The sequence below is a fragment of the Dasypus novemcinctus genome, chromosome 3, assembly GCF_030445035.2.
Source record: "Dasypus novemcinctus isolate mDasNov1 chromosome 3, mDasNov1.1.hap2, whole genome shotgun sequence".
In the NCBI taxonomy this organism is placed as follows: Eukaryota; Metazoa; Chordata; class Mammalia; order Cingulata; family Dasypodidae; genus Dasypus; species Dasypus novemcinctus.
In genome coordinates this window covers 54,080,231-54,106,160 of record NC_080675.1, presented here as the reverse complement: position 1 = coordinate 54,106,160, position 25,930 = coordinate 54,080,231, and the positions used below count along the sequence as shown (strand labels likewise).

The following is a 25,930-nucleotide window of genomic DNA, read 5'->3' as shown; positions in this document are numbered from 1 at the left end:
CAACAGCCTGCCATCTGCCTTCATGTAATCTCAAAATCGCAACAGTCTATGAAACCAGAGGTGTCCCTGGTAGGAACTATGATTATGGCTTGAAAGTTAGCTAGGTGCAAGTTTCTTGGTTTCTATTCTACTTTAATACCTGAATGAAGATCTCCTCGGTCACTGTAAATAAAGGAATGAATTGGTAAGACCAAAATCTATTGAGTAAATGATATTTGGGCCCACTAAAATGGTTTATTTGGGCACACTTAATTCAGTGTATTCCACAACTTTTCTCTAATGCTACACATTTTCTTCTATCCCAGAGTGGATATGATTGCGTTCTCAGAGCTAGTCTTGCCCCTTCTTACTCTGCCTTGTCTCACCTTGGTCCCATGTTTGTTCTTACTGGGCTGATTGTCTTCTGTGGGTGACAATATGTAGGAGTATGTTGGTGGACTATAGCAGCACACTAAACACCCCTATATCCACTTGATTTTAGTCTTTTTTCTTTTACATGTCTTTCTGCCATGATGCTGTTGCTATTTTCCAGAGTTTGCTCTTATTAATTTCATATAGCCTCTCCATATCTGTATATGTGCATATACCACATGGCTGGTAGAAAATATTTCCACAGACTAAACTTGTCTGTTACGATTTACAATAAGGTTTATAGCCTTGTTGGTATTAGATGAACTCCATTTCCCCTGGTATGCACAAATCAGGCCTGGACTACACATCACATCAGCTTCTATGATCCCTGCCTATTGCATTCATTCTTCATTGACCATTGTCGCCAAAGGCGCATATGTAAACCCCACCCAAGAGGTCATGAGGTCAGTGGCCTCCCTGGTTGCTTCTCTTTGGTCTTGCTCACTACCATGGCTATAGCCAAAAGTAACCACACAGAGCATTCTGCTCTCTTGGCCACTACTGACTTTATCTTATCTGCTGCTATTCTAACTTTGGCACTCTGAAAGAGGTTATTTATTCTATTCTGTTCCAATGGTTTTGAGTGAGAAGGATAAATTTTCAAACAAAGGACAGCTAGGAAGACAACATGCCAGGAAACAAGAGACCATTTTCTTTCTAGTCATATGCTTTTCTAAAATTCTCTCCCCTCTTCTGTGATTCTAACTCAAAGGATAACTTGCTGGTTTTTAATATGAAAAAGATGTGGCTTACATTAAAACTGATGTCCTCCAGAAAAGTTCTTTACACCCTTTAAATCTTTTCATACTTGCAGTGAATATGACTTATACAAAAATAACTATAAAATATGTAAGAATATGAAGTATCCTTTAAAAATTTTTCTTCCTCTCCCCCTTCCCCACCCTGCTGTTTTTGCTATGTCCATTCACTGTGTGATCTTCTGTATCTATTTCTCTTTTTGTCTTCTTGTCTTTCTCCTCTAGGATTCACCAGGATTCTATCTTGGGGACCTCTGATGTGGAGAGGTTCCCTGTCAATTTCACCACCTCAGTTCCTGGTCTCTCCTGCACTTCACCCTGACTCTCTCCTTCGTCCCTCTTTTCTTGTGTCATCATCTTGCTGTGTAACTCACTCGTGTGCCACACAGGCACCAGCTTGCCACGCAGGCAGTCACGCAGGCATTCGGCTCACAGGGTGGGCACTCTACTCGCTGTGCGGGCACTCAGCTCACCATGTTGGTGCTGCATGGCACCCACACGGGCACTCAGCTCACTGTGCGGGCACTGGCTCGCCATGCAGGTGGGCTTTCTCTTCTTTTTCACCAGGAGGCCTCGGGGATTGAACCTGGGTCCTCCCATAGGGTAGGAGGAAGCCTTATCACTTGAGCCACATGCACTTCCCTGTTAAGTATCCTATGAAAAGAATAAATGAAGAGTTCTATACCTGAAGGGATTGCATTGAAGGGCTCAAGTAAGTAAGGTTTGTATTCTTCACCTCCAGCCTCTTGTTCTGTCTTCTCCTTTTCTGGTGCTCCACCCATTGCCCACTATTCTCCAATCTAATGGAGTTCCTGACCTTTTCACTTACTCTTCTCTCTGCCCCAAAAGTTCTTCCTTCAGATAGCTGCATGGCTTATTCCTCACTTCCTTCATGTCTTTACTCAATATCATATTCTAAGGTGGCCTCCTTTTCCTGCCCTATTTAAAACTGCAACCTCTTCTACCTCCAATACCTCTAACTCTTTATAGAGTGAGTTGCTATATGGCATGTGGTGGGAACACAGGCTCAGACACAACAAAGATTCTCAACAAATGATCACTTTATTACTTACACAGCACAGGGGGTCCAAAAAAGCAAGGGAAAAGACCCCATCACGGCCAGTCTCCCAGGGAGGCCAACTGCTTAGGTCAAGGTTGGTGAATGGCAGCTCTGCACACACCACGTCTCACATTGGAGAGGAGACCGTCTGCTGTTTTTGTGTTGGGTATTTACAAATCCTGGAGTGGGGGAGGGGTCCCTGCCACTGAGCAAAAAGCATGCAACAAGAAACCTTTGTGCAGAGTTCCTGCACTGGTAAGCAGCTGGGGCGGCTTCTTCCCAATTTTGGGTTTAATGTATGGTTAGGCCCTTCCATTGGACCTAAAGTCTCCTCTGGGCTGCAGGATGGAAACACACTGAAACATCTGCACACAAAGAAAAGAAGGGGGGTTGGCGAGGGCTGGGAAATGACTGCTTAAAATGTCTATGGCTTTCCCAACACTCCTTTCCTCTGATATATTTATCTCCTTAGTACTTATCACCATCACTTAACACACTCATTTAAATTGTTAATGACTTTTTACCCCCACTAGAATATAACATTCATGAGAGTAAGGAATTTTTTTTGTCTGTGCTTAATAAATACTTGTTGAATTGAACAATGAATGAAAGTTAAATACAAGTTGGTAGGAGAACACATAATTCAGTAATGGGCATCAGAGGACACTTACAAATTATATTGAAGCTAAGATTTGGTGGATGAGTAGGGAGTTTGTAACTCAGTATTTCAGGCGTAGAAAACAGCACTTGCAAAGACCCAGAGAAACACAGAAAAGAGCTTGGAACTGTAGTCATTCATATTAGCTAGAGCATAGCATGGCTGGGGAATGGTAAGAAATGAGGCTGGAGAGATAATCAGGTACCAAATAATGAAGGATCAGATAAAGACAACGGGGCCACAGAAGGATTTCAAGTAAGAAGTACCTAGGTTTGCATCTTGGGTAGATCCTTCAGGCTGCAGTGTACTGGTAGATAGGGAGAGGACAAGCCTCTGACAGTGGTGGGGGTTAAAAATGGATGCATTTGAAAAGTATTTAAGAGACAGAAACAATATTGACTGTGAACAGTTAAGGGCAAGGAAGATGCTTACCTCCTCTTACTTCTGGTCTGTCGAGAGAGAAAAATAACAATTTTTAAAGAGATCCAGAAAACATTCTAATATGCATTAATATTGGAGTAAAATGATATATAAAGATTTTATGTGCTAGTGCTCCCAGGGATATTTACATTTTAATAGAACAGGCAGATTTTAGCAAGATGACAGTCCGAACACGTCCTCCCCACACCCAATACTGGTCCAAGTACTCTTGAGAAGAGTAGCTGTTGAAGCCCCAGCAGGCACAGGGGCTCAAGAAGAGAACTGGAATGTGTCATCTTTCCTTTGGGCCAGAGAAAGCCTGGGAACCATAAATCTTAATTGGAGGATTTCCTGAAGAGCAGAAAAGACACACTCTGGGTATCCCTGGTGGGTCCTATTGGTCCCCCTAAATCACAAAGAACTTAGGGGGAACTGAGGAGGTAGACCCGAATGCTTTCTACCTTGAGGTTGGAAGAGTGCTATGCTTTGTTGCTAATCTGGAACCAGATCTGGAATTCACTTAGAATTTATATTTGTGTATAGTGTGAAGAGGTCATGGTTCACTATTTGCCTATATATATTCTCTTTCTTGTATGTTTATGTTTTATTAATTTCTAATCTTATTTTCATTATATTGTTTCTTTCTTTCCTTTGGGTTTAATTTGATGCTTTACTCTAACTTTTAAAAATGGGTACTTAAATTCTTTTTAAAGAGGGCTTTTAAGCTTATGCTTTTTTCTAATATATGCATTTAAAGCAGGAGTTCTTATCCAGGGATCTGGAAAGATTCCAGGGGGCCAGTGAGCTTGAAGTGAAAAAAAAAAAACAACTTATTTTCTTTATTTTCTCTGACCTAACTGAACTCTAGCATTTCCTTCACTTATGAATATGTGCAATAAATAAATCAGAGTAGTATTCATTTTACATGACTGGCAAAGGGGTTCATGGAACAAAAAATGTTAAGAACCCCTCATTTAAAGTTATATAGTAGATATGCATTCTACTTCACAGAAAAATCAAAACCGTAAAATATATTTTAAAGATATTTCTCTTTACTAATGAAAATTAAATATCTACTAAAATTAAAACATTTACTATAGTTTGAGAGTTTTAAAGAAATTTGTATCTACAGTGTTCTTAGCTATTAAAAATATTCAATATTCCATAAATGCTTTTTTGATCAAAGCCACTGGCAATCACAATGAAAATTTCATTTTAAAAATGATTAAATCAGAATAGAAAGCATCTCCAATATAAGGATGACAATATGTTTTTTTCCTACCAGAATGAAAATTAAATTACCCCCAGAGAAACGTGCTAATCCTTTGGTTAACTAGTAGCCCATTTTCAACAACCTGGTTATACCAAACCTCCAAATGATCCAAAAATATGTTTTCAAAATACTAGTCTGAAATCCATCAAATAAAATTAGTTTGTGATATATCCATAATTTATAATTATACTTTCCACATAGTATTGTCAAGGAATCACTTTTGTAAGCTTACTGAGATAAATACGCATTCTTTGGGATTACAGTTAAAATATAATGGCTGAGGGAAGCGGATGTGACTCAAGGGATTGATCTCCCACCTACCACATAGGAGGTCCCAGGTTTGGTTCCTGGTGCCTCCTGGAGAAGATGAGCAAGACAGCAAGCTGGTGCAATGGGCCGGCACAGTGAGCTGATGCAACAAGATGATACAAAGAGGAAACACAATGAGAGACACAACAAAAGCAGGAAGCAGAGGTGGCTCAAGCCATTGAGTGTCTCTGTCCCACATGGGAGGTCCCAGGTTGGATTCCTGGTGCCTCCTAAAGAGAAGACACAGGGAAGCAGATTTGACTCAACTGATAGAGCGTCTGTCTACTATATGGGAGGTCCAGGGTTCAAACCCAGGGCCTCCTGACCCGTGTGGTGGGCTGGCCCATGCGCAGTGCTGATGCACACAAGGAGCACCATGCCACGCAGGGGTGCCCCCCATGTAGGAGAGCCCCATGCGCACGGAGTACACCCTGCAAGGAGAGCCGCTCTATGCAAAAAAACAAAACAAAATGCAACCTGCCCAGGAATGGCACTGCACACACAGAGAGCTGACGCAGCAAGATGATGCAACCAAAAGAGGCACAGATTCCCAGTGCTGCTGACAAGAATGCAGTCGGACACAGAACACACAGTGAATGGACAGAGCAGACACCGGGGTTGGGGGAGGGGGGGAGAGATAAAAAATAAAAATTTAAAAAGGAGAAAACACACAATACACAGAGTACACAGCTAATGGAAACAGAGAGCAGACAGCAAGCACAAAAGAGTGTGGGGGGGGTGGAAAATAAAAATAAAATCTTAAAAGAAAATAATTATATATATATATATATATATATATATATATATATATATATATATATATATAATGGTTTAGAATTGTGTTATAGGTATGCAGTACCTTGAGATCTGTACTGTCATCCCCAAGAAGTGACTACTAACATCCTAAGGAATAAAGTGGAAAATGCTGGCTTCAAGTTAGGCATCAGGATATAAAGCATTTCCAGCATGTGAACAGTTCTAGTAGAGGAATTTGTCTATAAACTTACAATTTAGATTATCTAAAGGACTGACTTTGTCATTCCATTTGAGTCTACCCAGTTATACCCATGCACTAAAATGCTAGAAATCTTTCAGAAATTTTTGCTTTAAATAAAAACAAAAACTCAATTATATATTCACCCAATAATGCATTCTTAAAATTTCAAAATCAACCTCCTGTTTCAGTCATTGAAGGATTTTTTCTTCTGCTGCAATTTCTAATATTTCTGAAAAAATGAACATTAAAAATAGTTTTTTACATGACCTTAACCAAGTTATCCTGGTAAAACAGATGGTCTAGTGTCACTGACTTTCCCCTAAACCTACTTTACCTAATATATATAATGTAAGTCAAATAGCATTATTATTTCTATTCCTCACCCTTCACATCTGATGAAGAAACAAAAGATGTCCTATTGATCTTATCTTCCAAATATTTTCTGAATCCATCACTTCCTCTTCATTCCTGTGCTAACTTCCTTCAGATCTTCAACAGATTAGCGCAGTATCCTGTCTTCTGCTCTCCTCCCTCTTCTACTCCACTGTACATATTCCTAATCAGTCATTTTTTGTTAAAACGCAAAAAGTGGTTCCTGTCATTCACCTCATCTTCAGTGGCTCTGTCTTAATAGGGACTAAATGAATTTACCTAACATTAAATCTTTTGAAAAGCTAACCCTAATCCAACTATTCTAGTATTACTTCTGTTTTTTGATGACCCACACTCTTGAACTCCACTCACACACAAGTCTTCCCACCCAGTGAATATACCAATGGGCTTATGCTTCCACACCTCTGCAGGGAATGCCCGATGTCAAGAACTACTATTTGCCCTTATAAAGCCAGCTGGAATGTAACCTTCTTTGTGAAATCTTAAAAGGTAATGGAATAAAGTGATTGAAGTATTGGCTTTGGAAGCCTGAGGCCATGGGTTTGAAACCTGATTTTCACTTTTTAACTGTATAACTTTAGTCTGTTATTTAATTCTCTGTGCCTTATTTCCCCCATCTGTAAAACGGGGAGAATAACACCACCTATCTCCCAGTATGAGTAGTAAGTGAAATAACAGATGTTCTTAGCAAGGGGCTGACACATAGCAGGTATTTAATTGGAAGTAACTGTAATAGCTTTAAATACGAACCCCTACCCTTTAGCCACAAATTTAACGATAGCTCCCTTTGGGCTCTCAGAGCACCCATGCTATTACTGCAGCACTTAATAATACATACCATAATTTGTTGCATACATTAATGCTTTCACAAGGCTAGAAAACACTGGGAGCAGGATCTTTTTATTTTAATACCCTTAACTCCTATAAAGGTATCTGGCAAAGAGCATAATTTCAGTAAATGTTTGTCAGATAAGAATGAATGAATGAGGTTATCTCACATAGGACTGAAAATAGAGACCATATTCAGGAAGCTGTTATAAGTGGTAAGGCTAAAAATTATTATAAATGCCTTTCTCATTCTACAAATAAAGCAGTTTTCTATTTTGTGCAAGGTCACAAAATTAGCAAGTGACAAAGCCAAGATGCACATCTGCTATTTGTCTGATTCAATAGCCTTCACTCTAAATCACAAGGATATATGACCATTGCATGCTGGTAGCATTGGAGGAGAATACAGTTCTCTTTCAAGTGGACTCAGACATTACTTGCGCTTCGTGCGCTAATCTATTTCTGACATCACTACAAGCTGTGAATGGAATGTCTGCATTTCCTTGCATTTAGAATTGTAGAATTTAAGCTCTAGTAGAGATCATATAGACTCCTTTCTCACACGAAGTTTATCTTACTTAACATGTATTTTTATTTTTTGTCCTATCAAAAAAAAAAAAAGACAATTGTATGATCATTTTTCTTTGAATTTTATTAGTAAAAATAACTTACTGGTATTCAGTGTTTAATGGTCAGATTCCCATTCACAGTTTCTCTGATGCATTCATTAAGTAGCAATTACTCATTGTACCAAGGAGATATATTCTAAAAACACATATGGTATGCATTTCAAATTTAATTCAAAATTTAAGTTCTGTGTTCTTGGCATAAATGCTTTGCCCGCCTCAGCTCAGTTTTACTAATTTACTAAGTTAATGTATAGTTAACAACACCAAAATGTTAAGTAGTTGTTTCAGAGTGATGAAATTGAGAATTTTTAAATTTAGAATTTAGCTTTACCATTTCCTGTAATACCCCATTTCACTCCCCCGGTTGAATTCTAAAGCCAAAGCCATAGCGGCCAAGTGGGGAGAGAAGGGCATCCTCTGAAAATGGGGGAGAAGCCCAAAAGAGGGTATTAGAACTCAAGTGAGGCGAAGGGTCTTACAGAGGGAAAACAGCAGAGAGGAGAGATTAGTTACAGAAAGTAGTATTGATCAATCAATTTATTAAGGATAATGAAATCCAAGTTTTTCTTATCAGAAAGAGGTACAAATATGGAAAAGGAGAAAACTGGAATAGAACTTTTGGTGTTGGACAGGAACTAAATTTATCAATGTGAATTAATGATTTTAATATACATATACAAAGAAGTATAGATTTAAATATATATGTATGTATATACACATAGATGTATGTGTATTTATGTATATACACATTTGTATATTTATTTTACAGTCACACATATACATACATAAAGCCCCCTACCATTGTCTACTTGGAGTGGGGACATGTCAAGAGGACACAGGAGTCAATCTGAAGGGGCTCCCACTGGCCAAATCTGGGACAATTTGAAGTTAAAAATAAATAACATTATAATCTATTGAATAGAAATCTAACCATATTGACGTTAAAAACTAATAAATTGAAATTTTGATTAGGACAGGATATATACATAGCTTCAAAGTACTTCCCACAAAATACTTAATTACAAAGGGGAAAATAGTTAACTTTACAGAAGAGAAGACTAACAGTTTTTGAAGCAAGTGATCGAAATGAACATTGTTAAGAAATGAGTGAGTCAAACTAAAATTATGCACCGAGAGGATGCAGTGAGAACACAGAATCACTTATGTAGAATTCCTGACAAAGAAGCACAACCTGAATCTAATCAAGAGGAAACATGAGACAAATCCAAATTAAGGAACATTCTATAAAATAACTGGCTTAAAATCTATAAAAGTGCCAAGGTCATGAAAGTCAAGGACAGACTGAACTGTTCCAGAGTGAGAAACTAAAGAGATACTACAACCTAAGGAAACACAATTTTGAACTGGATCCTGTAAGTTGTTATTTGGACAAATGACAAAACTCGAATGGGGTTTGAGGATTAAATGGTAGTAATGTATTAAGGTTAAGTTCTTGATTTTGATGACTGCATTGTTGTTAATGTGGGAGAATGTCCTTCTTTGTAGGAAAAATACAAAAGTATTGGAAGGAGATGGAACATCATAACAGCGATTTACTCTCAAAAGGGAAAAAATTATTTGTATTTACAATCTTTCTGTAAGTTTGAGATTTCAAAAAATTTTTTTAAAAAGAACACAGAAAATAAATTCTAATGTCTTAACCCTCTTAAAGATTTGTTAAATTAAATGAGAAATATGATTTAAAACAATTTTAATTATGATGAACATTAGCTGTGCTCATACATGTTTTTTCAAAACTTTTTGTTGTCATTAATTCCAAGAATTCTCACACGTGACTTTCAAAATCTTATTTGAACACACATATGTGCACACACGCACACACTTCCTATTAATTAGGGTAGTGAGGTGTTTATAGGTGCTTTTCAGTAGAAAGAAGCTATGTGAATTCTATTTTCAAAATCAAACAAATATGCAGATATCACTATAAAAATAATTTCTCCCCCTTGTGGCAAAAATTGGAAATACATTCTACTGGAGAATCCTTATATAGAGGCACTTAGTATTATTCCTTTTAAAGGATGTTCACATAATTTAATATACACTTTATCCCCATGGTGTTTGCAAACAATATACTCAAAGGTAATTTCACAGTTTTCTTTAGGTCAGCGTTGTCCAAATTCTACTTGGACAATATGTATCTATAGAAAAAAGCCACAGGTTTGATAGAACTGCCACAAGAAAGAGCCCAAAGTTCAAAGGAACCAGTTACCCATAGTATAAAGATTAAAATGATAGGCAGGCAAAAAGGATGGCCTCATTCCAAGGCACCTGCTTACTTAAGATTACAGAACATAAGGAAGGCTTCCCACCCCTCAAAATTTATTCTCAAAAAAATTTAGTCCAAAATTGAGATTAATTCCTTGGAGTAGGTGCTGTCCAATCTTCAGGTTCAACTTATTAATATGAAGATATAGTGAAAGGGGTAAGGCATTTTCTTACATTTAAGAATACCAATGAAACAAAGTCACTCCTCTGAGCTATAAATGAAATTTAATATACTCATTCTAAATTATCTCCTTAACCCCCCATATTGCTTGCCTGACCTCCTATTAAAGTCACTAGTCACTGATAATTCTGTATCTTACTGACCTACGTTTTACTGATTATAAAGTAATTTCGGTGTTTTTTTTTTTTAAAGTAAATTTAATTCCAGTTTCAGACTTTTAAATTAAAAGTGGCTCAGTTGGATACTGTCTCTTAAACACAGTAATATAAATATTAGTATCTTGGCTAAAATGAATTATTGACAATTTTAATACATGTTGCACAGTACATATTAATATAGAAAAATACATGTTATCAGCAGCATAATGTTGACCATGTTCTAATCCATTCCACCTGCTCAAATATTAGTGCAAATAATTATATATTTGTAATGCATCACTGCTGTCTAGTGCAAATCTATGCCTTCTGAATAAATGACTTTCCTCTGAGGTTGTGTGCTGTTTGAAGTATGATGTGATATGTTCATATTTAAATTGGCTTTGCATGGTGAGGCAGACTGCAACCTTCTAAACCACCTAAAGAATGAGCAAAGAATGCTTAGCTACTTGTCTCACCCCCAAAAGTGAATATTTAATTACAAGAATTGAAGTTTACTGGTACCTACCAAACAATAGCCATAAAGTAAAACAGGGCCTACTTTAAACACATGAAACTTATTGAGCTTAGAGTTACCAGCCTAGCTGCTTCAAATCACCAATTAAAATTCTTATCCTTTAATATCAGGTTTCTGTCCCCGATACACTTGAGGTCTCCCCTATATTTGAAAAGAGAAATGTTTGACCAATGGTAGGAATAAGAGAGTTAATGCAATTTTTAAAAAGACTTAACATGCAATTTTTGATTTCATGAAAATGACTACCATCGCTAATTCTGCCGTACTCTTTCATTCAAGCTTAGTCACTGAAAATGTTATGAATGCACTAAATATTTTCTAACAGAATATTCAAGCTTATGACATCTATTAGTGTTTTTGAAAGAAGAAATACTGATCTCTTTGTGTCTTCCACATACAGAGTTGATATTTACAATGGCATAGTAAAAACACCTGGACTCTTTCTAGTGTGAAATTATTAAGCAGAAACAGTATTATGACTATATAAATATAATACTCACTAAAAGAGTACTTTTTGAAGGACAGATTTCTGTTAGGTACAAACTTATACAATTCAAATTTCATGACCACTTATAAAATTTTAAAAACCAAATTTAAGAAGTGTGACCCACCAAAAAATTTTTTAAAAAATTCAATAGTGAATTAGGTACTGACCTTGAACACTAACTTTATAATCTAAACCCTACAATAAGAATCAAATATTGGGTGAAGGAAAAATTAGTTTAAGCAAAATTAATGAGCAAACTAAAGGATCTATTAAGGCTATAAGGTTACATAAGGAGAATAGCGTATAGAGACAGAAGAGTCAAAAGACTCAGGTTCTCATCTGAGCCTCTTACTAGCTATAGACCCTGAGAAGGTCTGCTTAATCTTTTTGTGTCTTAGGTTTCTCATTTGTCAGTAGTATCTAACTCCTAAGATTGTTTGAGAATCAAATGACATAATGTCTGCAAAGGGCTTATCATAGTGCCTGAATCTAGATTTTTAAAATTATAGCTATAACTATCTTTATTATGCATTAAAGAAAAAAAAACACTGATTTTTTTTACTTCATGTAGAATTATTTAGTTTAACAACATGGACTAGTCTTTTCTTCAAAAGTGCCCAATGTCTTACAGGACAGACCTTCTCAAGGAGAAGAAATAGTACAAACTGAACTAATTTTGGATGAAAGCACAAAGTATTTTATGTCAAATTCAAAAGAAATCAGAATTTAGCAAGCTTCTGGAAAACATCTCACTTCAGAGAAATCATTGGCAATGTGTGGACAATGCACAGAATATTTTCCCATTAAAAAAAAAAAACCTCTCAGATGTGCGCTTTATAGTTACCAACAAATTATACACTGAGTGCATCTTGCATGCTCTTCCTTTGAGCTTAAGCATGGCTTAGGCATTATCCTTATAAACATAACCACCTTAAGGGGGTTTGTAGTGTTTCAAGAACCAAAATCCCTTTACCTAGTTACTTGTAAATATTTACCCCATTGTAAGAAAAGGGGGTTTATAAGGAATCAATAAATTCTCTAATTAAAATCCATTTACTGGGTGATAACGTAATTATTTCACTGTGGGCCAGAAAGCGCATAAAGTAAAATATTTAAGAGGGAAAAAAAAAGATCTAAAATATATAATACATTGAACTACTTTAACAGCTCTTTTTACAACAAGGAACCTAGTGACTTACAACCATGGTGATTCTCAAAAAAGAAGTAAAAAATTGTCTTGGAATGGTCTGATAATCACCTGCCTGAATATCAGTCCAGCTATTATTTTATAATTCTTTGCAAGAGCTATTCGTTTACTCTAGTTCCTGGTATTTTCACTACCATAATTTACAGAAGCTAGGCTTCCTTCTTAAACCTGTGTTTCACTTTCTGTACCATTTTATGTAACCATTATGTATTCAAGTTTGAGAAAAAATAATTCCCAGTATTTCAGTGCATATTTTCAATGTTAAACATGTTACCTAATAATAGTTCATGTTAGCTCACCTAGAACTGTGGAATACTGCTAAGATTCCTCTTATTTAAATGCTAGTTGAAGTTAATATATAAAGCTCCATTATCACTACCTAAAATTTTACCACATGTATATTGAAAAACATTTTTGATCATCTATTTTGGGCCAAAATTTGTGATAGCTATAAATACGAAAAATATTTTAAAGCTCACAATACAAAGAATGTATATTGCTTCATACAACTTTTTTTCTTAGAGAAAGACAATTTGTTTAGGTTAAATCTCTAAATTTCTAATTTTGGTTATATAGTCAAGTATTTTACTTTTAAAAAAGAAAGTGAGGAGACCTGTGCTATGAAAACTAAGGAGCATCTTAAATTTAAAATAAAAAATCATTTATAAAATTCGGTATTTAAAAATGTAAAAATGGAGTGAAATAAAAAATACAATTAGAGGGAATCTGTTTATTGAGCAATAATATTAACACTTTTTAAAGTATTCACTTATGGGTTTTCTTTATCACTGCCCTGTCAATGGACATAATGGAAAATATTGCACAGAACTCAAGCATGGAAATAATAATTAACAAATTCTCTAAGCAACAAGTATATGTTTACATTTTAAAAACTAATCCAAACAAACAAAATAATTTGAAGCACTTCTCTGATTTGGAAGTCTTAAAATGTTATCTCAAGTTTTATTTGAGATTTTTTTTTTTTACAAATTGACACTGTGTACAAAGAGTTCAAATAGCCAGAAAAACTATTGCCTTAAAATCGTTGGCTTTAAGTAACAGAGGTATAATCTGAATGCATATCAGAGCTTTCTAAAATGGCAATAGTACAAGCATATAACTTTCTATAGTATCCAAAACATTCTGGCTCTCTCTTGGTTAATGAATAGAAAACTAGACAACTTTTTAAAGCTGCCACAATTTCCTAGAATGCTTTGCCAAAGGCTGGCATACTTCATCTTTCTTGTTTACCATGATAACACTGGGCTAAACAGAAAATGAAGTAAATTCAGTCAAGAGTAACTAAACAATAGCTAGCTCTATACCTGGAAGTTTTGTTACAGTTGACCATTCAGATACAAATTCTGAGAACAAGCAGTTTTCAAAAACTAGGACATAAAGCCTGTTTTTAAAAAACTGCCAAAAATGATTGGACATTAAAGTTTACCTGTTCCTAGAAGACTATGATCAAGAACACAATGGAAGCTGAAACATTACATATAGTTTAGAATGCATTCTCGTAGAGCAAATTTATGGAGTTTATAGATTGATGATCTTTTCTAAATCTCAACTTGATGTTTAAAATTTTATAAGTGATTTATTCTGCCACCACATTAGGCCAATTCAATTAACTACATCCAGTAGGAATCACTTCAGAAATGCCTTGAAAAAGGACAATGACAGAAACTATAAATATGAAAAACAACTTATCTTTGCAAAGTTCATCTCCAAACTTAAGAGTGTATGTTATCTATCAATACCAATTCCTCTTTAAAAAGACCTCCTGCATGTCTAGTCATCCCATCTTATTCAAATTTAGCACTAAGGTACAAAATTTAAAGGCCTCAATTGTTGCTAAATATTGTCAATATTTTTCACCATTATACTCACCACTTTGACTATTCCTCATCTTTTTATTTCCCTATAATATTAAAATAATGAATAAATATGGTCCTTTAATTAAGGTCTTCCACCTTATCTTAAGTGAAATATAAAATAAGGTAGCTTTTTTTATTAGCTAGAATTGGCTTAAAATCCATTTATCAAAAAAGAAATAGTAAACCTTCTTAAGTTTTACCCAGAAAACAGATGCATTCTGATCCACTCCTATTATATACATAAAACATTTCATTGTTTTAGTTTAGTTTATAACATTTTTCTTGGAATAGTATTGTTGTTGCACCTCAGAAGAAATCCAATCACCAACTACAGAAATTATGCTGAATTATCAAGCTTTTGAAAGAGGCAAAAAGTTCTTTAGGAAAACATAAAATAACTAGAATAACAATTACCAGTGCTGAAAAGGTCATTTAAAAATTGAAAAAATAATAAATGCAGTTTTGCTGCATTTTACCCATTAGTAATGCAAAACGGGATGGTGAAATTTCTGAATGGAATACGTTAAGAAACAAGAACTGAAACACTGGTAACATTTCATTTGTCTTCTGACACCAACATTTTCCAGGATGAAAACAGTGATATGTAGTTTCACAGAATTTGAAATTTATAAATTCAAGAATGGAATGAAAATTCAACTTCAGGAGAAAAAGCAAAATACGCTAGTGGTGTCCAAATTTCAAATAAAATCTCAGGGGTAAGTATGGCTGCTGTTTTCTTCCAAATAGTCTTTATTCCATAAAATGTTGGCTGTGTCCTAAGGAATCTCCTGTGCTTTCTATCAATTGAAGCCTGCCAAAATACAACACAACTTCCTTGTAAATTTAACCTCAGCTGAAGTGTCGAGCAAGGCGGGCAGATCTATAGTCAGCACGAAGTTGTACGAAGGAGTGAAGTATGTTCTTGTCCAGATTAGCAAATTGCTCTCCTGAGCAGACTTGCTTTAAATTATCTGGAGCAACTACCAGAAGATTGCAAAGTGAATGCAAAGTATCAAAAAGTTGTAATACCAGTGGAATCTAAATTGAAAGAAGGAAAAGAATAACATTGAAACAAAATTTCCAGTTTCCATAATTCATTTTGTTTACATACTATCAATCAGGATATAATAGATGAGAATGGCAGTTCAATGGAAAGCATTAGACATGGAAGCCAAGAAGGTCTTTTATAAAATAAAGCACAAAGGAAAAATGCATTAATATTGAAAATGATTGGAACAGTACTTTTTTCATGTTGGATGTGTTAGAGCTATCTCACTATAATTTCGATAAAAGGTAAACATCACTATTCATAAGTCAGTAGAAAGTTTTAATAGTCTGACATGTTCCTGAGCCTATGTGTAAGTTTAATATTTGTGTTCACATACCTTGAAGTCTTTGGCACACTTCCTGTATTCAGCTACATCACAAATTGCTAACATGCCACCCATACAACTATAGGAATATTGTTGAAGATGCTCATAAATAAGTCGATGAAAACGTACTCCAAGTTCCATCAAAACGGTATCCACGTTCTTTCCATCCATGGAATTTTTAATCTTCTCTACTTGTTTTCTCACATAAGCACAGACTTTAACACAGGCCTGTAAAAATTTTTCTATACTTATTATATAGAAATGCATATTTGTTTAGCTAAAGAGAAAATACAGGCAATTTTTCCTTAATCTCTAAATAGAAAAGAAAAAAAACCCAGCATACTAAGATAAACTAATGAAAATGTTAACCACATATTAACAAAATAGATATTCTTACTAGCAAATTGAATCATTTTACTCACATTAGTATACTGAATCAAAACATTGTTTTCATCTTCTGGTTTAAAATCTGTTTTCTTTTGTTCTGCAGCTAAGATATGTTTCATCTGTCCAATCATACAATTTAATGTCCTAGAGAATTGAGAACACAATAGATTTTGATGTCTTCATTTTCATATCACCATAAATATACTTTGCTAATAGTAGACTACATTTTAGAAAAAGTAACTTCTAGTTCTTGGTATCAAAGAGTTTTTTGTTTTTATTAAGTTCCTGTTTAAAACAGAGAGCAATGATTCATTTGTACAACACGTTATTTAAGGTAATCTTGAAAATCTTAAATGCCTGCCATTAATTATTTCCTTAACAACCAAGGGCCTTCAAAGGCAAAAATACATAGAGAGAATGCTTAGGAAGGTTGGAAAACACAGGGCTTAAGAAGAATGATCAAGCTTTGGAAGAGAAGGTGAGAGGGACATGAATCTCACTATGTAAAAACAAGCAGGAAGATGGACAAGTGACACTGAATATCCAACTGAGAAATGAGGACATGAATTTGTAATGTCACCAATAATGTGTGAGTTCTAGCATATTGTCCAACAGCAAACAATTAACCAGTTATGAGAATAAAAGAGACTGTACGGATCCAGAGTTCATTATCTGTAAGGAAGTTGTGGTTGAATGAGGGAGATTTTAGGATACTTATAAGGGAGTAATTCAAGAGATGGACCAAAGGACTTACGCACAATAATGAAAGAAGTAAAGCTAGGAAAAAGATAATAGGCAGAAAATGAAGAGATAAAGGGCTAGAGGTCCTGTGGGGGTCAGAAAACAGATGATATGGAGAATTAAGGAGTTAGAAGAACAGGAGGTTATAAAATGAGTCAAAATATTCAGGTTCAATTGTTACAAATGATAACGAGGTCCAGTGGGACATGGCAGTGGGTAGCCAAAGTAGAGATAAGTAAATGAGAGGGTCATTCACATGGAAGTGGAAATAACCTAAGAATTAAAGTTAAAAGAAAGACTGTGAGCCAGGTGCCCAAATGTTTGATAAATGTAGGGGACTGACATAAATGACTGATAGATGACAGCAATAAGAAAGGGAAGATGATGGTGTTACCTACATTATGTGAGCTTCAAAGGCAAATGGGTTTCTGGTATAACAGCAAATGAATTAACTGGTCTAAAAACATCAGTAGGGCTATAAGTGAATGGCAAGCCCATCTCTTAGACCCAAAGTACTTAGGTATGGGAGAATTAGATTTCACAGTCAAGAAAGCTCAAAAGACCATTGAGCCTTCAATGTAGTAACTAATGCAAAGACTTCAGGCTTGTTGTAAGGAAAGATGAAAAGAAATTAATCTATAAAAAAGAAAACTAGGAATTACATATTTAATATATTTTTGAAAACAACGTATCCAACCTCTCCGCCACCCAAAAAATTATTTTCAGGTATTCTGAGGCAAATCAAGAAGAAATGGACTTAAGCTGTTAAAATGAAGGATTTAGGTTAAGAAAACACATAATTCTTAAGAGTGATTATAATTTATTAAATGCAGACATACATATGATGTATATGCATAGATTATAATTATATTAAATGAAGTTCTATGTATGTGTAATCTCATGTGGTCCTGACTGAAAACAAAAAGAGACCACTTTCAGGATTCTTCTAAGCATATAATTCAGGAAACTAGCTTGAGTGATTAATTGCATAAAATTATTATTTTTTTCCAGTTTCATTTTTCTTTCCCTTATTATCTCATACTCTGTGGTAGTTCTCAACCTTAATGCCAAGATCAACTGGGAGGTGAGCTGCAAGCAATTTATTACTATATTAATAAAGTGAAAATTATTTACTTTTTCATAAATTAGAATGGATCCCAGGTTATCCTTAGCACAGCACAGTAACTAACTTGCATTCAAATACGATTTCTTAGGTATAAGAAACTATAGTCAGTTCCTACCTAATACATGAAAACAATATAGGTAAAGGTCCTACAATGTGCCTGGCACATAGTAAGTGCTTGATAAGTGGTAGCTATATTCATCAATAAATACAACCCCATAAGAGTATGCTGCACATTTGACAACTATCTCAAAAAAAAAAAAAAAAAATCCATTGTTCTACACTACAGTTAATTTACTACAATAAGCATTACAAATTTTAAAATGTGAAGTATGCAGTCCTTCAACAGAAATTATTTTTAGAGAGTTAACATCATTATTCATTTATAACATTTCATACACGTTTGATAATTCTAAATAAAAATGAATTCCTCTACATTACATGCCATTTTAACAAGTTTGTAGTATATGAGTATGTGCGTGTGTATACAGGGAAGCGTGTAAAAAAAGGTTTTCAACTGAATATGGTTTAAAAGTATATCTAAATACACCCACTTCCAGAAATAATAAACTTAGGATTCAATTAAAAAATATTCTAATAAGGAATAAAAGGAATATGTAAAATGAAATCATATGTTACAACGGGATGGTGGAATTAAGATAAACTTTTCTTCTTTAAAATTACTTTAATGCTATGATAATGGGTTTATAATTTTTAAAAAAACCAAGAGAAAAAAATAAAACTAGCAACTTGCCTATCAATGCCAGAATCCAATTTCATCTCCATTTGTTCAATTATTTCTTTTTTCTTCTGAAGGCATTCAGACAACTTAGGTGAAGAGCTATGGAATGTTTAAAGAGGAAAAAACACATTATTAACAATCTTGTAACTTCCAAAATTTTATTAGATACACACAGTGTAAGTATATGTATTTATATGTGTGTGTGTATATATATTACACATAATACATATAAACATGCATTTCAATTTGCTCCCAAATCTAAGAAACATGAATCTAAGAAATAACTTAGGATTCACTAAGTCCAATTCATTATAACAGTCACATTAGGAACAATTAACATGTTAAAAGAGAAGGAGAGGAAGATTTAGATTTGTTATTCTCCTCTTTGGGGAGATATCCCTTAAGAATATAAGCATTTGTTCCGAAAATCTCAAATTACATGTTTTCTTTATAAGTAAATATCTAGTAAAACAGCAAGAAAAGTTGCTTTTAACTTTTAACACAGTTTAAGAATAAAGTTAATCATGCAAATTAAATTTTTGAAGCTAACAGCCAGGTTATTTAGCTCCAGGTGTATTTTGCTTTTTGAAATTAAATCAATCTGATGATCATATTTGCTTTCTGAATGCTACATAAATGTCAAAGACACCCAAAATACTAAGGGATATGTAACCTTAATAGTTACGTAAATTCTTTGTTACGTGGCATAACAGTGCTTTAAAAAACTAAATTCTCAAAGACTTCCTTTCAAAGGTGATTCAGGGATTACAAGTGATCTTTAAGTATCTTTCATATGCATACAATTTTTAAAGCATATTCATATATATACTACCTTATTTAATCTTCATGTTTGGAAGGTTTGTATAAATTCCTATGAAGATATAAACAGACTCAGTGCCCCATCAAAATCAATTCTACTAATCTCATGAAATTTTTGTCATATGTGCTTTACATTCTAACAAATAGGTACAAGTAGACTGTGGCTCCTGGATCTTTTCAAGGATGTCAAATGTACTTATAATTTCACTGAGCTCGAGGTCTTCTTTCACATCAGATTTAGGTTTACAACAGATTCAGTCTTTTCAAATATACCAAAATAAATACTATAGTAATAGGAGGGAAGACAAGAAGGAGAAGGACTTTTACTTTTTATTTCACATACTTCTGTTTGAAGTGCTTTTTTTTTTTTAAGATTTTTTTTTTATTTCTCTCCCCCCTAATTGTCTGCTGTGCCCATTCACTGTGTGTTCTTCTGTGACCACTTTTATCCTTATCAGCAGCACCGGGAATCTGTGTTTCTTTTTGTTGTGTCATCTTGTTGTGTCAGCTCTCCATGTGTGTCATCTTGTTGTGTCAGCTCTCCATTCTTGGGCAGGCTGCGCTTTCTTTCGTGCTGGGCGGCTCTCCCTACTGGGTGCACTCCTTGTGTGCGAGGCTCCCCTATGCAGGGGACACCCCTGCATGGCAGGGCACTCCTTGTGCGCATCAGCACTACGCATGGGTTAGCTCCACATGGGTCAGAGGCCCGGGGTTTGATCGGCAGACCGCCCATGTGGTAGGCGGATGCCCTATCCATTGGGCCAAGTCCGTTTCCCTGTTTGAAGTTTTTATGCACATGTATCACTTTTACAAACAAAAGATATATAGTATAAGTCTGTATAGATGTGTAAGTCTGTTATAATAGAAGCCATTGAAATACCAATAAAGATCAATCTGACTAACCTTATTAGTGGCATAAGGTGATCATTAAACTGCTTGTCAAAAAGATGAAAAATAGTATTGGCCTGTTGCACAACATCCAAAAAATAGAGATTTGCATTCCTAGAATCTGAAGAAGGAATTCCTAAAATTGGAAAATACATATATGCTAGAATCATACTGGACGAAATCCATTTGCAATAGAAAAAAGGAATGTGGTTTTATACATATAACAAATAATAATATTGCTGTTATGCTGTTTTAATAAATCAGCAAGGACTTTACAAAGATATTTTTATACCTAATTTTTATTCAGTTTTCATGATTTGTTTATCAAAACAAAACAATAAAGATCAATATATGGACCATCTTGGACTCAATCTTTTCTCCTTTTCCCATTCTCTGGTGTTTCATGATTCATATGAACCATCAATGCACTTCTACCAATATTCTTATAACCACACCTCATTATCTCTGATAACAATTAAAATAATTTTTTTGCTCATCTCCCTGGTTCAAGTCTCTTTACCCTTTTATTTTATATATACTTTTCCCATAGAAATTTGACTAAACTTAATCTTAAACATTTCACTCACCATATGCTTCACTCTTTATTCAAACATACTGTCTCCTCATTACCTACAGAATAAATTCTTGATTTTCAGCATGGTAGTCAAGTCAGTCTACATTCTGACCCCCAAAAAAGGTCAGCTGACTTTTCTGGATTTCAGTTTCTTCCTTTTTGTAAAAGAACAATAGCTCTAGATGCTTATATTTCTAGTCAAAATTTTAAGACATAAGAGACTAGAAAGAATATGCATAGCAAATGAGAAAATAAAAGTTTAATACAGAGTTCCTTTAGAGATGATGATTTTTGAAAAGTACTAATAGTTGAAAATAAAGGTACCTCCCCGAAAAGACAAAATCACCAATTGTTAAGAAAACTAAAGTTTCCGACTCATATGAACTTACAAGAGAAAAAAACATAAACACAATACACATACAGAAAATACTAATCTTTGCTATTAACAAAAGAAATGAAAATTAAGACAATATTAATGTATGTTTTTAACAACTAAATTATTAACAACGTGCAGAATAACTGCTACACATATACATGTTAATAGCTGTGTACACTGGTGGGGAAAAAAACCTACAAGGAAACAGTTTATATGTATCAAAATTAAAAGCAAAAAATGGGTAACAAACTTTGACCTGGTAATTTTATTTCTGGGATTTTTTGCAAAGGAAATAATTAAAAATAAAGAGAACACTCTAGGCTCTAAATGTTCTTTACTGCATTATTTATATTACTAAAAACCTGAAAAAATCCAAGATGTCTAATAATAGGAGATGTACTAACTAAATAGCAACATGAAAAATGCTTATGACTGTTAAGGGACCTTTCCATATTACAAGGAAGTTTCCTAAGCCCTTTAAATTGAGAATACTGATAAAATGAAGATACTAGGTTCCCACACCAACTAAAAAACAAATCCTTCATACCACACAGATTCAAATTCATGTTAGTTACTATTTTGCTTGTTATCTTCTTAACATCTTTGAGGTATTATCCCTGTTGAATTACCATGTTATGGACCATCAGATCATTTGCAAATGGCAAATGTTAAATACTTGATGTCAAAGGGTCTGCTGTAGTTAAAATTTTTAAAAAGCAGGACATAAATGCCTATATCATGAGAACAATTGTGAAAAACGAACAGAATAAATCACAGTTGAGCTAAGGTGACTAAACTTCATGGAATGATTTTATATCTATGGTCAATAAAGATTTTCTGCGCATCTACTGTAAGCTTTCTAGGTGCTAGAGAATAATGAATAAGACATAAGATTTCTATTGTCATGAGTTTATAAGCTATTCTCTCTACCTAGAATACTCTTTCCCCAAATATTCAGTTTACTCCGTCACCTGATTCATATAAAAAGTTCGCATTGTGATAAGTGCTATAAAAAAAAGTTGACACAATTAATTACTGGGCTGGGAGAAGTAGGCTACTTTAGCTAGGGTAGTGAGCAAAAGCCTCTCTGAGAAGGTGACATCTGAGTAGAGATTTAAAAACTGAAACGTCAGCCATGGTAAGAGCTAAGAGAAAAGAATTTGGGATAGTGCAAAGAATCTGAGTAAGAAAGAGTGAGAGTCAGAGTGGTTGAGTACTTGAGGGGGAAATGTAACATGAGACAAGAATGAATACAGAAGAGGCCAGATCACAGAAGGTTCTATAAGCCAAGCATTTGTAAAGTTTTCTTGTTGTTTTCCCTTTAAAGTGAAATGGGAAGTCACCAAAGGGTGACTCATCCAGTCACTTGCAGGTCTTAAAAACTGAGGTTTCTCAGATAAGAAATTCTACCTTGAGCCTGCAGCATCAACTCTGGCCTGTGTTGAGGTTCCTGGCCTCCCCTATAGATTTTGGACTTGCCAGCCCCCATAATTTTGTGATTCAATTTCTTGAAATAAATCTGTTTATGTCTCTGTACATGTGTGTGTGTAATCTTCTACTGGTTCTACTTCTCTGGAGAACCCTGATTGATAATAAGAGTGTGATAAACCAGTTGTTGTGTGGAGTCAGTAGCTCGAAGAGAGAAGAACGGACTTAGGGAGAAGAGTTAGGAGTGGAAAATATGACATTGTTTAAAGTACTATACAGTGGAGATGAAGAAAAGTAAATGAATTCAAGTTATGTTTGCTAGTATACTAATAGGATTTGTAGATGGATAGGTTATCAAGGTTAATGAAGATGAAGAATTTAGGCAACTCATGGGTTTTGTGCTGGAGCAACTGTTAGATGGTAATGCCTTTGAATGAAGCAGGGAAGAATGGGAGAGGTACAGATTTAGGATAAAGTTTCATTTTGGATATTAAATTTGAGATGTATACTGGAATTAGATTAATGAGACGGGAATTCAGGGAAGGGATTATTATTATCCTATTAATACTAGTAAACCAAAAGACCAAAAGCAAAAGAAACTTCTAAATGTAAATATCTTCCTTTCTAGACTTATTTTTTAAATTTTTATTTTCCTTTCTAAACCTCACAACTCAATTCTCCCAAAGAGAGTCGCTTTCACCTTTCTGTTCCCTTAACATTTTATAACTTAAAGAATTATTACACATTCCATCCTACATTGTAATAACTTTTATAGCCTACCCCGTTATGTCAAACATAAACAATATGAGGGAACCTGGCAAATCCTTGCATTACAGCTCATTGCAGTGAAAATTCTTTATAGCTATATGTAGAATAATATTATGCCTACAGTTGAACCAAGCAGGGTAGGAATTTAACACAAAATAGAACAAAAATATACTTACCAGCAAGTCCTGTTTCCAAAGCATAATCAATATGCTCAATACATAAAAATTCCACAAGAATGGTAAAAATTCTAAAGGCATTCCTTGGTAAATCAGAAGGATCAGAGAGCTTTAAAATAACAAAACAAAGTATCACTCCTTAAGTCTACCTTTAAAAAAGACCATTTTTTTTAGCAATCAATTTTGAATAAGATATCGAAATGATAACGCATCTCTCTTCTCATACACACACAGTTATAATGCTTTGTATTTATCTACAACTCTCTTGGCTTAGATTAGATGTTTTTCAAGTTTGGATTGCAATTTGTTAGTGGATTATAACTGAAACAGAAAGGAGAAAACCAATAGAAAATAAAGTGTCACACGCAATAAAGGTAAATACAGTTTCATCAAATATACATATACATACACAAACATACATACATATAACGTTGGGCTGCCAAGTAAAATGTATTTATCATGGGTTATGGTCAAAGAGGTCTGACAGTCATAGACAAGGGCTGTCCTAGCAAAACTCAGAACAAAAAAGATGCTTTTTTTTTTAGGGGTTAGGGATAGGTAAATCACTAACAGAGGCACTATAAAATACAACAGGTTCAAATCTCAGTTTCATTACTTCCTGATTAAGTGACATTCGATCCATTATTTAATACCACTAAGTCTTAATTCCTTCACCTGTAATATGCAAACAACATCAAAAGAACTTACCTCTTACAGGTGAGGTGAGAATAAAATATGCAAATACATGTACAGTGTTTTTAGCAGTGTTTGGCACATAGTAATCATACAGTAAGTGTTTTGATGCTGCTGCTGCTGATAAACTAGCTACTCAGCAAAAGAATAACTAGTAATTACACTGAGATAGTGATATCCCTCTTAAAAAGTTAAAGTTATTCTCCACTTCTTATAAATGCTTCCTTCAATTCCATAAATTGATTTCCGCCTTTCTTAACCTATTTGTAGCCTTCATTCATGACCCTCTTAGGGCAATGCTTATTATCTGATAGTTAAAGCTAAGAGTGGAGAAAGAAGCCCACAGCCCAAAATCACTTTAAATCTCTACTAATTGCAAACACTAATTTGGTATTACTCAACTCTCTTCCTGGTCTTCTTAATAACTATCCCAATCTTCAACCTTCCTTAGTCTCTCTACCCCAATCTTCACCTTCCTCCTTTGCTCACTGATGCTCTAACCTTCTTCAAAATACATAAGGAAAAAATTTAATCTCACCCTCCTCTTTACATCCATGCATCTATGCATAATCAAAAGAATAAGTAGACAGAAAAATCAATAAAGACACTGAAAATTTGAACATTATCAATCAACTGGACCTAACTGACATTTATAAAATAGCCAACAAATTCAGAATATACATTTTTTTCTAAGTGTACATAGAACATTTACCAAAATACCATATCTGAGCCAAAAATCAAGTCTCAATCAATTTAAAAAGGATTCACATAATAAAAGTTATGTTACCTGATCATAGTGGAATCAAATTTTAAACCAGTAACAGAAAGAAATCTCAAAAATCCTTACATACTTGAAACTAAATAACAGACTTCTAAATTACACTTGGGCCAAATGATATAAAAGGGAATTTTTAAAAATATTTTGAAATGAATGAAAGACACAATATATCAAAATTTTTGAGGTGTGGCTAAAGCAGTACTGAGAGGAAAATTTGTAAGACTAAATGCCTACAATTTAGAAAAGAAGGGTTTCAGGTCAATAACTCCATTCTACCTAAAAAAAAAAGGAAAAAAAAGAAAATGAAACACAATTAAGCAGAAAAAAGGAAATAATAAAGAATGGAAATCAATGACATACAAAACAGAAAAACAGAGGAAAAAAATCAATGAAAGAGCAATAAAATTGACAGACCTCTAGCCAGATTAATCAGTAAAAAAGAGACAACAAATTATTGATATCAGGAATGAAAAAGGTGACATAACAGTTTCTACAGATATTAAAATGGTAAGAAGGGGGAAGTGGATTTGGCTCAACTGGTAAGAGCATTTGCCTACATATGGGAGGTCCAGGGTTCAAACCCAGGGCCTCCTGACCAGTGTGGTGAGCTGGCCCATG

General features: G+C 34.5%; 1 protein-coding gene across 2 annotated transcripts in view; it reads right to left on the bottom strand.

The window, feature by feature from the left end:
• Window positions 1–2,212: 2,212 nt before the first annotated feature.
• EXOC5 (exocyst complex component 5) overlaps window positions 2,213–25,930 on the bottom strand; it is a 60,930-nt gene continuing 37,212 nt past the window's right edge. The window contains exons 13-19 of one of the 2 annotated variants that reach the window (XM_004452975.4): window positions 23,842–23,950; window positions 20,535–20,655; window positions 18,825–18,911; window positions 16,242–16,350; window positions 15,832–16,047; window positions 3,320–3,336; window positions 2,213–2,594 (exon numbers count right to left, since the gene is read on the bottom strand). In XM_004452975.4, the coding sequence (XP_004453032.1) occupies window positions 2,357–2,594; window positions 3,320–3,336; window positions 15,832–16,047; window positions 16,242–16,350; window positions 18,825–18,911; window positions 20,535–20,655; window positions 23,842–23,950 (897 nt within the window). In that variant the 3' untranslated portion in view covers window positions 2,213–2,356. Of the gene's footprint in view, window positions 2,595–3,319; window positions 3,337–13,284; window positions 15,485–15,831; window positions 16,048–16,241; window positions 16,351–18,824; window positions 18,912–20,534; window positions 20,656–23,841; window positions 23,951–25,930 lie in introns of those variants that run through there. The other variant, XM_004452976.4, reaches the window with a different exon arrangement.